General features: G+C 43.4%; 1 protein-coding gene across 2 annotated transcripts in view; it reads right to left on the reverse strand.

The window, feature by feature from the left end:
• Positions 1 to 469: 469 nt before the first annotated feature.
• Positions 470 to 15,330, reverse strand: part of rbm33a (RNA binding motif protein 33a) — a 23,427-nt gene continuing 8,566 nt past the window's right edge. Inside the window, exons 9-19 of one of the 2 annotated variants that reach the window (XM_034559722.1) lie at positions 14,134 to 14,443; positions 12,699 to 12,760; positions 10,059 to 10,188; positions 9,263 to 9,651; positions 8,369 to 8,650; positions 7,875 to 8,159; positions 6,610 to 7,485; positions 4,419 to 4,595; positions 3,402 to 3,581; positions 2,783 to 2,871; positions 470 to 2,593 (exon numbers count right to left, since the gene is read on the reverse strand). In XM_034559722.1, the coding sequence (XP_034415613.1) occupies positions 2,545 to 2,593; positions 2,783 to 2,871; positions 3,402 to 3,581; positions 4,419 to 4,595; positions 6,610 to 7,485; positions 7,875 to 8,159; positions 8,369 to 8,650; positions 9,263 to 9,651; positions 10,059 to 10,188; positions 12,699 to 12,760; positions 14,134 to 14,443 (2,829 nt within the window). In that variant the 3' untranslated portion in view covers positions 470 to 2,544. Of the gene's footprint in view, positions 2,594 to 2,782; positions 2,872 to 3,401; positions 3,582 to 4,418; positions 4,596 to 6,609; positions 7,486 to 7,874; positions 8,160 to 8,368; positions 8,651 to 9,262; positions 9,652 to 10,058; positions 10,189 to 12,698; positions 12,761 to 14,133; positions 14,447 to 15,330 lie in introns of both variants that reach the window. The other variant, XM_034559721.1, reaches the window with a different exon arrangement.

Raw genomic sequence — 15,330 nt, forward strand, 5'->3', positions numbered from 1 at the left:
GCACCAAGAGCTTAATCTGTGATGTCATCCAGATGCACCGCCAGGCGTTGATTTACTAACAGAGTCAAAGTATGATTGTCTTAATGTTACAAATTATCTTTGCATTAGTCAAATCCAGTGAAATGGTTTAATACGTGGCTACATGTATCTGCCTATTGCTTTTCCTCTGTCAGGGCATGAGTATGACATCACAGTTGAATGGGCAGGACAAGAATGATTGCGTTTCTGGATATGAAGAAAATAATCTCAATGCCAAATTTCAGTGGCATCCCCCTAAATCTATATATGGTAGTATATCTTGCCATACAAGGTGCTTAAAACGTTGTTTAAAGTATGTGAGATATGTACTCAGGACCTTACAGAATATGTAATATAAAAATGAATAAAAATGCAGCACAAATAAGAAAGATTATTCATTGTAAAAGGCACCAGAAAGATGGACATCACACACAACCACACATCTTTGGGCTAAAGTTTAACCGGCTTCACATACCTGCATGTTCACGGTATATTGGCCATGTTTTTATTTTCCCTTACACTTGTTGTCAAATGTCTTATAAACAGAAATGCGGTCCAGTCATTTTGGATCCAAATTAGAAACAAAACACTAGTAAAAGGATTTATGTCTGGACACATCAGTAGATCCTTACATATAAAAATATTTTAACGTGATACAACGCAAGTAAAGAGTAACTTAAAAAAAAAAAATGAGCAGAATGAATACTGAGAGAAAGTTCTGGTCTACTTATGTACACGATCACTACGTAGATAATGGTTGCCCCCTCGGCTTCCTTTGTCAAATTATACGACGTTCGCCTCTGATCTTAACTTATTAGTAAACACGGGCAACAATTTCTTAATAATTAAAAGAACTGTTTTTGTTTAACAAACTTTAAACCCCGAATAGACAAAACAATCGTGCAATGAAGAAAAAGGAAAAATATCATGAACAAGTAAATGAGCCGTAGTTTCTATATCTAGTCTAATAATGATGTCTCTCGTGAAATCGAACTGAGAGCCGGACAAGGAAATGAAGTATTTAGATAATTCATGGGGGGCAGTGATGCCGTAGCTCTTCCCATACACACACCACACGCTCAGAGAAAACACGACTGCTTTAGAGATTGTACACGTGTTACTGATGTTTCTTTACGCCGGGGTTCGCCTTCAGTGGGAGGTCTTTGTATAAAGTGAGGGAGATTCAATTTACGGGGAAAAGTAACATGGTGAATTACTCTGTTATCAGCCGAGTTCAAAGTGCTATTCCACAAACACCATGCAGCTCAGCGATAAGGCACCAATTATCAACTGATAGTCGCGCAGATTTGGATCAATTATAACAGAACGGAGGAAGCAGTCACGGAAATGTATCAGGGGAATCGTCAGCTATGCTCTCTGGCGTACCCACATGTATGCCGAACAATGTACATTTAATTTGTAATTCTAAAAAAAATCTCCAAAAAAAATCGTACATACAAACACACACACACACTCCCTCAAAGCATCATCAGCACAGATCACAATCCTAAATCTAACTAATCCATAATCAATACAACTAAAATATACATCCAAAATGCGTGAACGGTTATTCCAAGTTGGACTCCGGTTAACGGTTAAAAGATCTAAACTTTTAGAACAAGGAGCGACGTCAAATGACCAAACTAACCAACCTGAACTAGAGCGGCTCTGAACAATCGGTCCCAGAAGCAGCACTGAAACTGAAAAGCACCACAAAATATATACACAAGAGTCACAACATTTACAATTTGTAAAATCGTTGGTCATTTCGAAGAAAAAAAAAATATATTCCGGTTTATTTAACATCCAAAGCCAATTTGGTCCCCGTCACTACTATGTGATAAAATATTCAATATCATCCACCTGCGTGCCTGTACGCAAGCTCTCCACTAGATGGTGCCATTCACCCAGAAACTGCTTGGAGACTCTTGAGATGGAAAAAAATATGAAGCACCATTAGTGATGAAATACTGCCATCTACAGCCGTGGGCTGACACTGCTATGTGAATCAGCTGGCCACACAGTCCGCCACAAACACCTCCTGCACAGAGCCAAATAGCACGCCGCGAATGATAAAAAAAAACTCAGATGAAGTGGTCGTATCACTATTATAACGTTTAAGTGTTCGTTTTAGTTTAATGATGAATCTAACTGAGGAGGGGAGCAACCATTATCCCATGAAGAGTTCTACTTAAGTGTCCTTGGAAGATGCGCAGAGCATCCTTCACAAACTTCGTTAAAATAGGATTAACTGTCCAGTGTCTCTCCAGTGCCATTTTACAACAATGGACAGTCGGTACACAAAGTCAAACAAAGGCATGCTCGCAACTCAGGTCTTTATGTTCTCTGTTCCAAGTTGAGAGGAGATGAACGATGCTTCTGTGCAGACGTGTTGAGTGCGCGTGACCCCCCCGAAAAAAGGGCTGAAGAAGTATTCTTATGCCGAGCTGGAACTGTGCATGAGAGGCTCCCGCGTTGGGAGAAAGGGACTCCTCGTGACGGGCCTCTCTGGCTCTATTGCGCTCCTCATCCATCAATCAGCGACACATCAATGTGGGACAAATCAATCATGTGCCTGTGTAGTAATTGTGATAACAATGTTTGAGCCATTGTCTCAGGGGCAAATATACTAATGAAAACTTATGTTGTACAATCTGTACAGTAGCTAAATTCCATGACCAACCAGAAGGTTAGCAACAACAGTAGGTCATTATATAATCGGGCTTTTATATATAGATGATAAAGAGGGAAGTACATTGATTACCTATGGAAGCTCATTTGAAAACTTTCTGCATGCTGGGGACTGGAAAATGTGGCGATTGCTTTCCTCTGCTGCGGCATCATTTTGAACATCTGCAATAAACAGAAATAGTCAAATACAAACGTGCCTCTATTGGGACAGACATTTTGACTCGTCATACTAGGAAAAGCACAGGCGTTACAAGGATCACTAACGACCCTCTGTTCAAGTGAGGGTGACAGAACCAACGTGCACGATACCAGGATGCTGTAATCAAAGCAGCTAAAACGGGATTCAGCCATCATTTATTCATTTCATTATTTACACAAGCTCTTCGAGTCAAAATGTCTCCGGTGTACAACTAGATGCTCCCCTTATCCACAAGAGGGAGTGAGGGTGGTGTGGGGAAATGTTCTCTACCTACTTAATCACTACGACAGAGGGCGCTATGGGATCACGCCATGAAGATTTCATTACTGCCCCTCTGGTGCATGACAAGTACATATCTATGTTTCATCACGCGCTAGTTGCTAATTCTGTTACTCTTCATACAAACTAGATGCTTTGTAAGCACATTAAGTCAGAAGAAAGATACTTGAAGACATTAAAAGTGCACGCGCAAGTATCAAGCTGCTGTACCTACCTCTATGGGGCCGATGGACCGGAGAAGATTCTGCAGTTGAAGGTCGGTCGTGGATGAAGAGAGGCCCTCTATGGACACCGTGCAGCGCTCACTCTCGGCTTCTTTTTGGATTGGTCTGGTAGTCGTTGGGCGACCTCGACCCATCTGAGCAACACCTCTACCTCGGCCTGACACGACAACCTATAGCAGGTGTGAGAAAAATTGCCCACATGTAGTAAAAAAAATTTTTAAAAAAAGAAAGAAAAAAGAATTGTGTACAGGTTAAGAGAAAGACAGCGGGCGGAAACACAGACTGAACCTCTCACTGCTTTCACAGGCATGTTGATGTTTTAATCTCATTCAACCACGTGAAGAGGAGCTGCATTTCTCAGCACAAAGGCACATTTAAAAAACGCTGTGTGTTTTCCTCGTGCGCCTCTCAGACACGCCAGGCTTTCACATGATTGACTTATCATATTTCTACATAGGGCATCAATGTCAGAACATGATGCATGTGGCATGGCATATCTTCATTTTAGCTCGAGAGTGAGAGGTATGTTTCTTCAGCTGCAGAGAAGAAGAGGAGGAGGAGAGACTTCGAAAAGAGATAAGAGGAGGTAGAGGGAGTGTGTGCGCGTGTTGGGGGTGGGGGAGCCAAAGAGAGAGGAGCCGTGCAAGCGTTATGGTGACTGCCTTACCCCGTCAGCGTCAGTGAGTATGGTAACTGTGACAGCAGCCTGGTGGTGACAGGCGTGCAGAGGCCAGGGGACCTTGTGTAGCCCCCCGTGTTACACTGCTTTCAGCTTGTCAATACTCCTGCACCTGGCACACTGTCCTGTCTTATTACCACTCCTGCTAGATTGGGACGTCTACTGAATGCCAGGGTAGCTAGGCACCAGCGGCAGGAGACAACTTTACAGGAGACATCTCAGCTCCTTTTATTTCCGAACTGCCATCATCTCACAGTCGGCTCTATTCACGTATAGGTGTGTGTGTGTGTGAGAGAGAGAGAGCGGCATGTGACCATTTATGACATACCCTGGTTTGCTGTGGGTTGCCCGTGACCCCTCGGCCGGCCTGTGGTGTCCCGCCTGGTCCCTGTTGCTGCTGCGCTGTCATGGTAACCTTCCTCTGCACGGCCTGGTTGCCCGGGGTTGCCGACCAGGTGCCTTGTTGCTGCACTATGTCTCCGGCTGCCGCTGACCCGTTTCCGCTCTGAATGGGGATGATGGAAAACACCAATTAGTCACTCGCACAACCTTCCATCCTTTATCTCAATCCATCTGAAGCATCACTATCCTATTCACATTAAGGATCAATTGATTGGTATTTTGTCAGGGCCGACACAGGTTATTGGTAATCAAGGAGGTCCATAACTAATATTTGCAACCAATATACATTTGCAGCATTGTAATTACAGCAATATCTGCCGCCTGCACACGGAGCAGTTTTGAATGCCAGTATCCTTAAGTAGTGTTGATGGGCACAATTACTTGTGACGTGTAATCAATCAGATGAGTGCTGTGGGCGGGACATGGAGCGCAACAATAGAGAGGTTACTACAGACAGAGAGAGCATCTGAGCCAAAGTAGCTTATTTTTTTATTTATCCATTTTATTTGCAATTGGATAAAAGAAAAACAATTCCTATAATCGTATAAAGACTGTATATTGTAGCCGATGTTTACCGACAACTGGGAGAAATGCAAGGCCGTATCTACAAAGCAGAGGTAAAAAAAAAAGTGCCAGCATTGGCACTGGATCCCTATCAGACATGCTGTGGGGAATAAAGATCAACCCAACAAGGTGATGGTCTCATTATCAAATAAAGTCACAGCTCAACTCTGTTGACATGCGGGGAAGAATTGAAGGTCGTCTCTTCCCCGACTCCGCGGAGAGATGTGACAGATCAATACAGGGGAAGAAAAGAGGCGATATCTCTGACCTGTCCCCAGTTGAGAGTAAATGGATTAATCCCTCCTATAGAAATCACAGCTCCTGATTGCACCCATCAAATGCTAAGCTGCATTACACTGGAACGACAGCGGCTCGATGTGTACCCCATCCCCCTTACGCCCCCTCTCCTCCCCAGCTTTTGTGTATTGCGCTGCTTTGTATTATCCCTGATGAAAATATAATTTGCCTCTTATCTGTGTGCCTAAGCCATACAAATCCAAATCCTCAAAAGTGGCAACTTTCTTACACAGGTATTATGTTGCCTCTCCGTTCAACCAAAAAGATTAATTACAAGGGTCTTGGATTGGCATTCTTTTGTTGCCTTGCACCTGAGAGATGGGTTGATGGTGAAAAAGCAACCGGGGGGATGACAGAGAGGAAGAGAGAGAGAGCAAGAAAAAAAAAGAGAAGGCAGGCGATAACATTGTCAAGTGCCTGTTGATGACAGCAGAACAATGTGGCTATAGGCCTTAGCCGTTTCCATCTCGCTTTCCCCACCACACATCCCACTCTCCTTTTTTCTCCAAGATGCGGTACATCAGATAGCTCATGCGCAGGTTTCCATTAACGCACTGACACTCGGTTATCTTCATCTGCAGCCAGCCTGCGATTTTGGCTCTGCGGCTTGATCCTCTGGGATGGAGTCGGAAAGAGGCTTATTTTGAAATACTATCACATCACACTAACGTGTCTCATCAGTGACAAGTATGAGTGTTTAACATGCACGCCTTTGTGGTTTTTCAATAAAGATTAATGTGTAATTAAGGCCACAGTAGTAACTTATCAAGTGCGTTTAAAATAGCCAGCAGTGGTAATTCTGGACTTGTTGGTGTTACTGTCATTCTTGCTTTACCGTCTCCAAGGCCTCTATCTTTAAAATAATACTCTTCTGCCCTTAAAAGAGGATGTCAACCTTTAAGAGCAGTGATGAGGTGTCCCCAACTCTTCAGATAAATGTCATACTTCTCTCTTTAATGCCTTCAGCCTTTCTGAGGTTCTAAAGGTAAAATGTGCGTCAAGGCACTGTGTCTTAAATACCAGTTCCCAAAGCTTAAGAGAGGAAACTCTTAACAAATCAATTTTTACCAAAATGACACATATCACCTTGTCAAACCCATAGGTTAGATATCTTTTAGATTACAAGATAGACCGTGTGAGGGCAATCAGTGGCATTTCATTTCAAAACTGTCGTTTCCCCTGTGAAGAGGATCAAATAAATGTCGGACCCAAACACAAAAGAAGGTGTTGGATGAAAATGGAATTGGCATGCTCACCGCTCCTGAAAGTTTGACGACTCTGACTTTTTGTGGCACCTGCTGGCCTTCGAAGGAAGAATTCTTGGCCCGCTGCATCACAGTTCTTTTAGCCCCAGGTTTAGGTCCTTGAGTTAGAGCCTGAGCCTGGCCAGGTACCACAGAGGCAGTTACAGGTATGGTCTTTGGGGGGACCTGGCTGGACTGGATCTGATCACCAGGCCTGTTCACATTCTGCACAGCACTGTTCCGTCGCTGCTGTTGCAGCAGCTGCTGCTGCTGCTGATTTGGTTGAGGCGGTTTCCATTGCTGGTCTGGAACAGGCCCGGGGGACTGTTGCTGCTGGGTGCTACCTTTTACCATCTGCAGGCGTGCCTTGACATTGGGACGTGGTGGAGGGATGTGAGGACTGCCGTTGGGAGGGATGGGGGTGGCTTGATTAGGACTCTTTAATGATGCATTCAATGATTGTTGTGTCCTCAGAGGCAACTGTCTCTGTTGTTGTGGCTGTGGTGGTTGCTGCTGCTGCTGCTGCTGCTGCTGCTGCTGCTGCTGTTGTTGTTGCTGCTGCTGCTGTTGCTGCTGTAGTAGTTGTTGTTGTTGTTGCTGTTGCTGCTGTTGTAGTTGTTGCTGCTGCAATTGTGGTGGTGGTGGTTGTTGTTGTTGTTGTAGTAGAAGATGTGACGTAAGCGGATTCTGTTGTGAGGGTTGAACATGTGAAGGAGATGGGCCCTGGCTCGGGGTCTGAGCGTTGAGCCTGTCCAACAGCTCCTTCTTTCTGACGCCAGCCTGCATCTGCCGTCGCATCTCCTTTCTCTTTAGGATCTCTTCTCTCAGACGCTTCTGCTCCTCAATCTTCAGACGGTACTGCCGCGTCTCCTCGTCCTCATCAGGGTCCTGCGGCACAAAGCACAAACTGACAATATGACTACCCGTCTCCACTTACTTGAAGGGGAGGCGTGAGCCCCATTTTACTTGGGCCGATAGTCAGATGTAATCAAAGGCAAAACCCAGGAGAAAAACGCAGTAGTATTGATCTGGTCTTTCCAATGCAATGAGACTGCTGTCATTAACATCCATATGATTAGATAATTAGTCCTGCACACCAATATAATTTCTGGGACACTAGAAATTTAGCAGGAAACAAATTCTCAGTTACGGTACCATTTCAGCAGGATATTAATAAAACACAGATCACACGATTATCTGAAACAATGGATCCATTGTGCCATTACGACATGGTTCCAAAGCCTTGTTTTTTTAATTGTTGTTGTTCAAAAGCTGACCTGTGGCGCCGTGCTGGACAGCGTGCACGGGATCTCCTTCCGAACCACCGTCCTGCCGCCTCCTCCAAGCTGTGCTTCAAACCTGGCAGCAACTTGGCCTCTTCCTCTTCCACCGCCAGGCACCAGCTGAGTGTTCTGCCCAGGATGCATCCCCTGTGTTGCCTTGGCAACAGGCCTAATGTTGGCGGCAGGGCGGGCACTGTTCATGTTTGTGTTGCCAGGTGCTACAGGGAGCTCCCGGAGGTTGCTGTTGCGCTGCTGCATTTGCTTGGAGATAGGTGTGTTCTGAAGAAAGGGGAAAAATATCAGCATTTTATGTTTTTACAATCAATCCAATCTGAACATATGCATTTAGTTTGACCAATTTTTTTATATGCTGTTTTTTGTTGATTGAGGAAAGGCGACAACAGTATATAGTTATTAGAATGATCCCATTGTACAGCCTTTAATCAATTTGAACAGAAAATAGATGAGCTGATATGTTAATCTCTCACCATCCTCTGCCTGTTTGTCATGTTGCGCTGTTGGGGGTTCTGAGGGCGGGGCGTCATCTGCCTCGGGCTACCATGTGCCTGCTGTTGATGGAAAAGATTCTGGCCGTGGTGCATCATGGAGCGAGGCTCATTGACATTTAGATGTTGCTGCTGATGATGGGATAACTCCTGCCTATGATGCTGCTGCTGCTGCTGCTGCTGCTGCTGCTGGTGCATGGGCTGATGGGATGGCAAGGAGTCGTGATGCGCAAGCTGGGAGACCGGAGGGCCGTGCATCAAGCCCTGAAATATCAGTGAGAGAAGACAAACTACAACATGAGTAAACCAGAACGTTGTTTTTTTTATTTCACTTTTTACAATAGCAATGGTATTCTTCTTATGAACGTTAATCTCAACATTAAATCAGGAAATTCCTGCATGTACAGTAATTAACCTCCAACTGGTATCCTCCGAGTATCTCCCCAGTAGTACAACAATAGTGATTCAATCACTAGAGGGAGCTCTTGTCTATGTCTCTTGACAAAGAGCCAAGGTGCCAAACAGACAAGTCTTTTTCCTTAACGCTTCAGTAACAGTGAATATGATAACTAGTCTAGTTTATTCACATGTACAGTACTTGTGTCTCGTCATTGCTTCTGCCACATCAATTTTAATAATCTAGAGCAAAGCTGACAAAAAATCATACATTCATGGCAAACAAAGCATGTGAATTGTTTGCCAGGCTCCTGTACAAGAATTGTAACGGGTAAGAGAAGATGCTGCAAAAAACATTCTGATACGCAGATAACATATTAAAGCAAATTAAATTTTTTAAAAATTGGGGAAGAACTAGAGACACCGCACACAATTGTTGTGCAACATACAGACAGAGCTATTGGCTCAAAAATCACTTACTCTTAGTCGTACCGGCATCCCAAACTGGACTTGAGGAGGGGGGAAAAGGTTCCCCTGCTGGCCAAACGGCTGACGAGGGCCCATGAAAGGTCTGGGCTGGTTGGGGGGGCCACCTTGTTGATTCAACCCGACCATCCCTGGATGACCTTGGTGGGGAGGGATATTGGGTCTTGGGGGTTCTCTTGGAAAAATTCCGAGCGGACCCTGGCCTGGCTGGTTGAAGGCTGGTCCTGGTGGGCCGAAGCCCATGTGGCCCTGGCCAGGCAGCTGCTGCTGCTGCTGCTGCTGCTGCTGCTGGTGGTGGAGGTTGTGGCTGCTGTTCATCAGAGGGCTGGGGCCCTGGTGATCAAACATGTGCTGCCCTGGAAACCGTGTTGACTCTGTGCGCTCTGTGCCCACAGAAGGAAAAACCAAGCCGCAACACAACAGAGATGTCAGTTTTTTTACATTTTGAGCCAATTTCAGTACATCAGAAACTCCCTCTCCAGATGTATAGTCTTATGGCAAGGGAAACGAAAACAGACAACTCTATCAAGGTGAAAGTGTAAACAGCACAGTGGTTGTTTTTAAATCTGCATTGTGAATGAAGAAATCTGAAATATAGGTGTTTAATGCAGTTTCCAAGGCTCATTCAGATGCATATATACACATGCATTTAACATGAGTGCTGCAGATAGGGAAGTACCCGAAAGCAAGCAGCGTACCCTGTAGGTATACCGCCAGAGGTGTTGTCGAATAGGATTAAATATGCCAAGTGTGCTTTGTAACCCTCGTCCAAGGTGGGTGTAGGACTCACCTCCCATAAAGAGTGCCTCTCTGTCTTGGGGGCCCTGGGGTGGCTGGTTCCTATAGGGCTCCATGTGATGAGGGGGCCGCTGGGGTTGACCAAAATTACCAGTCATGTGCTGCTGGAAGTCTCCCGGTCCCTGGGAAAACACAAAAGCCATGAATTATAGGCCATACTGGGAACTCAATGATCACAAACAAATTAAACTAATGAAAAATGGGAATTTGATGGAGAGTATTGCATCGAACAGGGAGCGCTTGTAATTGAAAGGCTAGGGTCATTAAAAAGATGCATAATCTTGTAAACATCAATATGCATGCCAATATTAAAGAAACACTTCAGCCTGAACTTGCTACTTGTGGCTTTGTTCATAAACCTTTAAAAGCCTGTCTCTAACAAGGAACGGGCATTTCAGGAAGGGATAAGTGCCCTCACCTTTGTCTCAACCGCTTCGTATGTTCGACAGCCGTCTACTTTTGCATGCACATTACTCCCCATCTATCTCCCAAGGAAAACTAGATAACAACCCTTTAATCCCTCCTTGGAATTCAATCCCCCTCATAACTGTCTCCTCTTTTCTTTTAAACATCCATCTCTGTTGAAAAATTAACCTGCTATTCAACACGTGGCACTTCCACAAATGGGCTGCTCGCCTCCTCCAAGCCCATTGTAAATTACTTAAGATGCTATCAAGGCTTAATCCATCTTTATTCTACTGCTGCGTGGCGGTATTTAGAGAGGAAAGGTGTTAGAAAGCTAGAAGGCCAGAGTTCCAAAAACTTGCTTAACAGAAAGTTAATCAAAGGGGCTTACACAGACAGGGGATCACAATGAGGGGCCAATCATACTGTTCTAAAAGGTCAGGCAGGCAAGTTTGCACAATGGAGGACTCTGGTGTCCATATAATACCTCTCAAATAACACTGCTCATCCTCTCACTTTTAATCCTTGATAAACAGGCTGCTCAATATGCAACTGATTTTAGGATAGTTCTCCCAGTGAGGGGATAGCCAGGATAAATATAATGGAGAGGGGTCAAATGTCCAAGTATCTAATAAAGAATGGAAATTTGAGTGTAAGAAGACGTTTTGTTTCTGGTTTTCATGTGAACGTTTTACAGCTTATATCAATATAAACTATAAAGCATATTCTTTGTTTTCAGGATAATGGCCTGAGAGAGTTACGGGACTGAGACGGCTAACACTTAAGGAAGAATATAATTATCAACACGGGCAAAAATAAATAAAGGATTTCAAAATATATATATATATATATATATATATATATATATATATATATATATATATATATATATATGTGAATATGTTATAATGACTAGAAATTAGGTTGGTGGCATCTTCATTTTGAGTTTAATATGAACGTCATTATCTAAACAGATTAAATATTCTAATACCTATAATTGGCACAGAGATAAATATTTCAAAACCAGTCTCCACCAGCAAAAATGTAATGCAGTAATACTAGAGGCTATGACCCCCCATTCGCCCTGTCTTTTAACAATTAAATTTGATGGGATGATAATGTATGATAATCAGGAGTAATCAGGTGCCCACTGGTAAATGGAACGTTGCCGGCTGGTATGTCACCTGCATTTCAAATTGTGTCCTTGGCGGCAGCAGCCTGAACGCGATTGACAGCTGGGGAATCTAACACTATGCTATTCATCAGCCCCATTGTCCAACCTCACCTTCTACTGTGTGATCAGAAGCAAAACAACTGTGCCATCAATATCTATGACAATCACAGACCTCAAGGAACAGGAATTGCACGATACTGACAGTGAAGTTTGGAAAAGAGGTAAATAAAAACATTTTTTGGACAATGTGAAAGCCTGGCTTATTTGGCAACAGGGTTGTAAATCCAAATGAATGCAATTGGATGCAGCTATTTTCCATTGACTAATTTGCATAAATCCATATAAAATGCAATTTCCAGGAAGATGTCATTCAGTACCAGCACCACCTGATGCCTGGGCATCATTAACTAGAAGGACGGAGTAACTTAGGGCACTTTGGCTGACTTGCTATCGAGCCATTTCCCTCAATACAGTAATTACTTTAAAGGCATTTCCGTCATCCCTGGAATGGGTTCTTTGTGAGTGAATTAAAGAACCTTTTCTTACAGGAAATCACTGACTTAAGTTTCCTTTTCTCTGACGTGAAATTCAGCCTTCGGAATATATGTTGCAAAAACGCGAGAGGCTCACTCACCCCAGCAAACCAGCAGCATATTTCATTAATTCAAATACCGTTCAAAAAAGGTCTCCGTGCCTTTGGGACACAAACTTGTGGAAAGTGAATTTTAACTGGCAGTATATCCTGGTTTCACAATTCCATTATGTGCCAAGCTCACTAGTCTGAGCCCCAGCCCATCCGTGAAGAGTAGCTAACCTAAGTCCTGCCACTGCAGCCTCGACCTCCAGAAGTCTACCGCCTAAAGCCCCTATCACGCATTTCCAGTTGTGCAGTCAGACTCGTATCTGTGTTTACAGATTTGCTTTAACAGTATTTGGCCCGGGCAGGCAGTCTAATTGCCGTAATGATATTGCCCTCACAAAAAGGGACGCTAGCAGTGTGGAGAGGTAGAGAAAGTGAGGCAAGAGGGAGGGAGAGGAGCAGCTGCTACTCACAAGGAACCTCTGAGGACCCACAGCAGGTCTGGGCTGGCTCTGAGCAGGAGGCATCAAGGGCACTGCAATGAGAGAGAGAGAGCAAGAGAAAGGGGGTGGGTGGAGGAGGGGGAGAAAAGGGAAAATGAAGGGCAGTAGGCAAAGAGAGGGTGGTGATAGAAAGGGAGGAGCCCATTAGACATCTCCATGCTTAAGGCTGTTACACTGACATACATGTTAAAATATATATCAGAACTGCTCCTCACATCTTTACACAGCTAAGCACAGACCAGGGAGCTCAAGGAAATATCAAATGCATGAGAATAATTTGACAAAAAAGAAAAAAAGATAGATATAACTGAGTAAGACGTTTGCCGTTTGCCAAACATTGTCACATTATAATTCAATGTTGAGCCTCAGTGATTAATAAAGAAAATAATGAACAGATTACTCAATAATGAAAATAATCGTTAGTAGCACCTCAAATTCAATGAACTGGATGTTTGTATTGCTGGCATACTGCTCCAAAATAAGGGGTAGTGGAATTGTATGTCAACATCTACCACTAGAAAACATTCAATATGAAACCATCACTTAAATTAATGTATAAATAAATAAAGATACAGACATATAGATAAACAAATACACACTTAATCATAACCACAGGCAATCCTCGATTTTCCAGAACACGTCTGCCTTTCAGGAGCAAAACCAAACCCCCATCCCACATGCGCACTTGCACACAACATACACACACACACAAAATTTCAATCTTGGCTTGGACAGACAGGCCAGATAAACCCATCTCAGGGAATGAAATGGTGATGCCGCCAGAAGAAAAATGGAGGATAAACCCATTACTGGCTGAGAGAGCTATTCACTTGTCATTCAACCAAACAACTAAATGACATTCTAATCCAGACACCTTTCAGGACAGTGTAAGGATAACTGCCAGCCATAGCATGCATCTCAACTGAACCAGGGATGCCAACGTTTGGATGAAATGAAAATTATGATTTTAGATTATGAATCTTAGTTTGTGAGGACAACCGTAGTAAACTAAAAAGCTGGAGTTGACGGTCACCATCACCCAACATTTTAGATAAACAAAAGGTTTTCAAGCTAAGTTCCTAATTATACACAAGTTTGCGCCCTTATGTCTGCGTCTCTCTGAAAAAAAAGAAATATATATAATTTGATTTTTTTTCAGAGAGAAGCAGACATAAGTGCGCAAACTTGTGTATAATTGGGAACTTAGCTTGATGCTACACATTTCCTTGCTAATGCAAAAGGTGGCAGAACTGCTGTCATTTAGTGAATGAGATTGATACTACTAATTAGTAAGCACTGTGGTAAATCCACAAAATGACTGGAAATGAGGGAAATTCTTTTGAAGCCACAGAAGTAAAAATCAAAACAGTCTCATAAAAAGCCCTTGAATGAGTGGATTATCTACCTTGCACAGAAGATGACGTCGGCCCTCTGAAATGGGGGTTAATGTGGATGTTTTTGGGCTGTGGAGGCTGCTGCTGGTGATGCTGGGGGAAGTTGGGTGGCGGGGAGCTCATCATTCGTGGTGGCGGCTCCATCTGGGGCCGTACCGGTGGGGAGCGGTGTGCCATGTGCGGGGGGATGAGGGGCTGAAGGGGCTGCTGGGCTAGCGGGCGCCCGTGGTCTTGGAAGGGAGGAGGTCCTCTTGGACGTGAAGGGTGGTGCTGCTGGGAGTGCAGTTGCTGCTGATGAGGAAGAGGCATTCGGGAGGATGGCTGCTAATTGGAAAGAGATGGGGAAACGAAGAGGGAAAACCAAAACAACCTGTCAAAACACATCCATTTCTGGGAAGACGCCGACATTACTGCTTGCAGCCATGTGATGACACACCAACAAGTCAATTCACAAGCCAGATTGAAGACTGTATCCTAAAATAATTTAATCCTGGGCTGAAAATGAAAGTATGTGTTCTTAAGAATTTAAGAAAGTAACCACTTATATTTTTTTAGCGCTATTAAGAAGAATAAGAAAGGAAAAAGTTAGCTGTCTGCTAGCATTAACATATAATCAACCAGGGATTCACAAACTGATTAATGAGCAATAATGACATCGTCAAGTGAAGTTTCAAAAGGGTGCTTGATAATTAGCCATTGTCTATCCATTTAAGCTACCAAACAAACACATAAACATGCCAGTGACCAAATTAGTCAAGTGAGTAAACATACAATATGTTGTAAAAGCACAACCTCATTAACAGCAGTGAGCAGAATGTTTGTTGTTGGCATGTTGTCCATACGTCATTAAATATTAATTTCCAGTGTTTGGAATTTTACAACCTATTGTCACTGGATAAAAAAATAAATAAACAATGGAGAGCTGGAGTGAAATAGCACACCGCCTCGAAAACAAATCCTTTATCACAATAGTATATTGGTAATTTATCATTTATTAACAAGTTTCCTTTTTGTGCACTTTTGTAAAATGCAGCCTTGGTAAAATGCATGATTTTATTCAGTGATCAAATTTAAAAAAAAACGTTAAAATGGAAACGTGGCATCTTAAACATCACGATAACCTTTGACCGTGTTACTGAAGATCATCACAGTTGTTTGTATTTAAGTTTCATGTTCGTGTCATTACTTTTTCCCTAGACCTTCAAACG

Source organism: Cyclopterus lumpus, chromosome 20 (genome assembly GCF_009769545.1).
Source record: "Cyclopterus lumpus isolate fCycLum1 chromosome 20, fCycLum1.pri, whole genome shotgun sequence".
In the NCBI taxonomy this organism is placed as follows: Eukaryota; Metazoa; Chordata; class Actinopteri; order Perciformes; family Cyclopteridae; genus Cyclopterus; species Cyclopterus lumpus.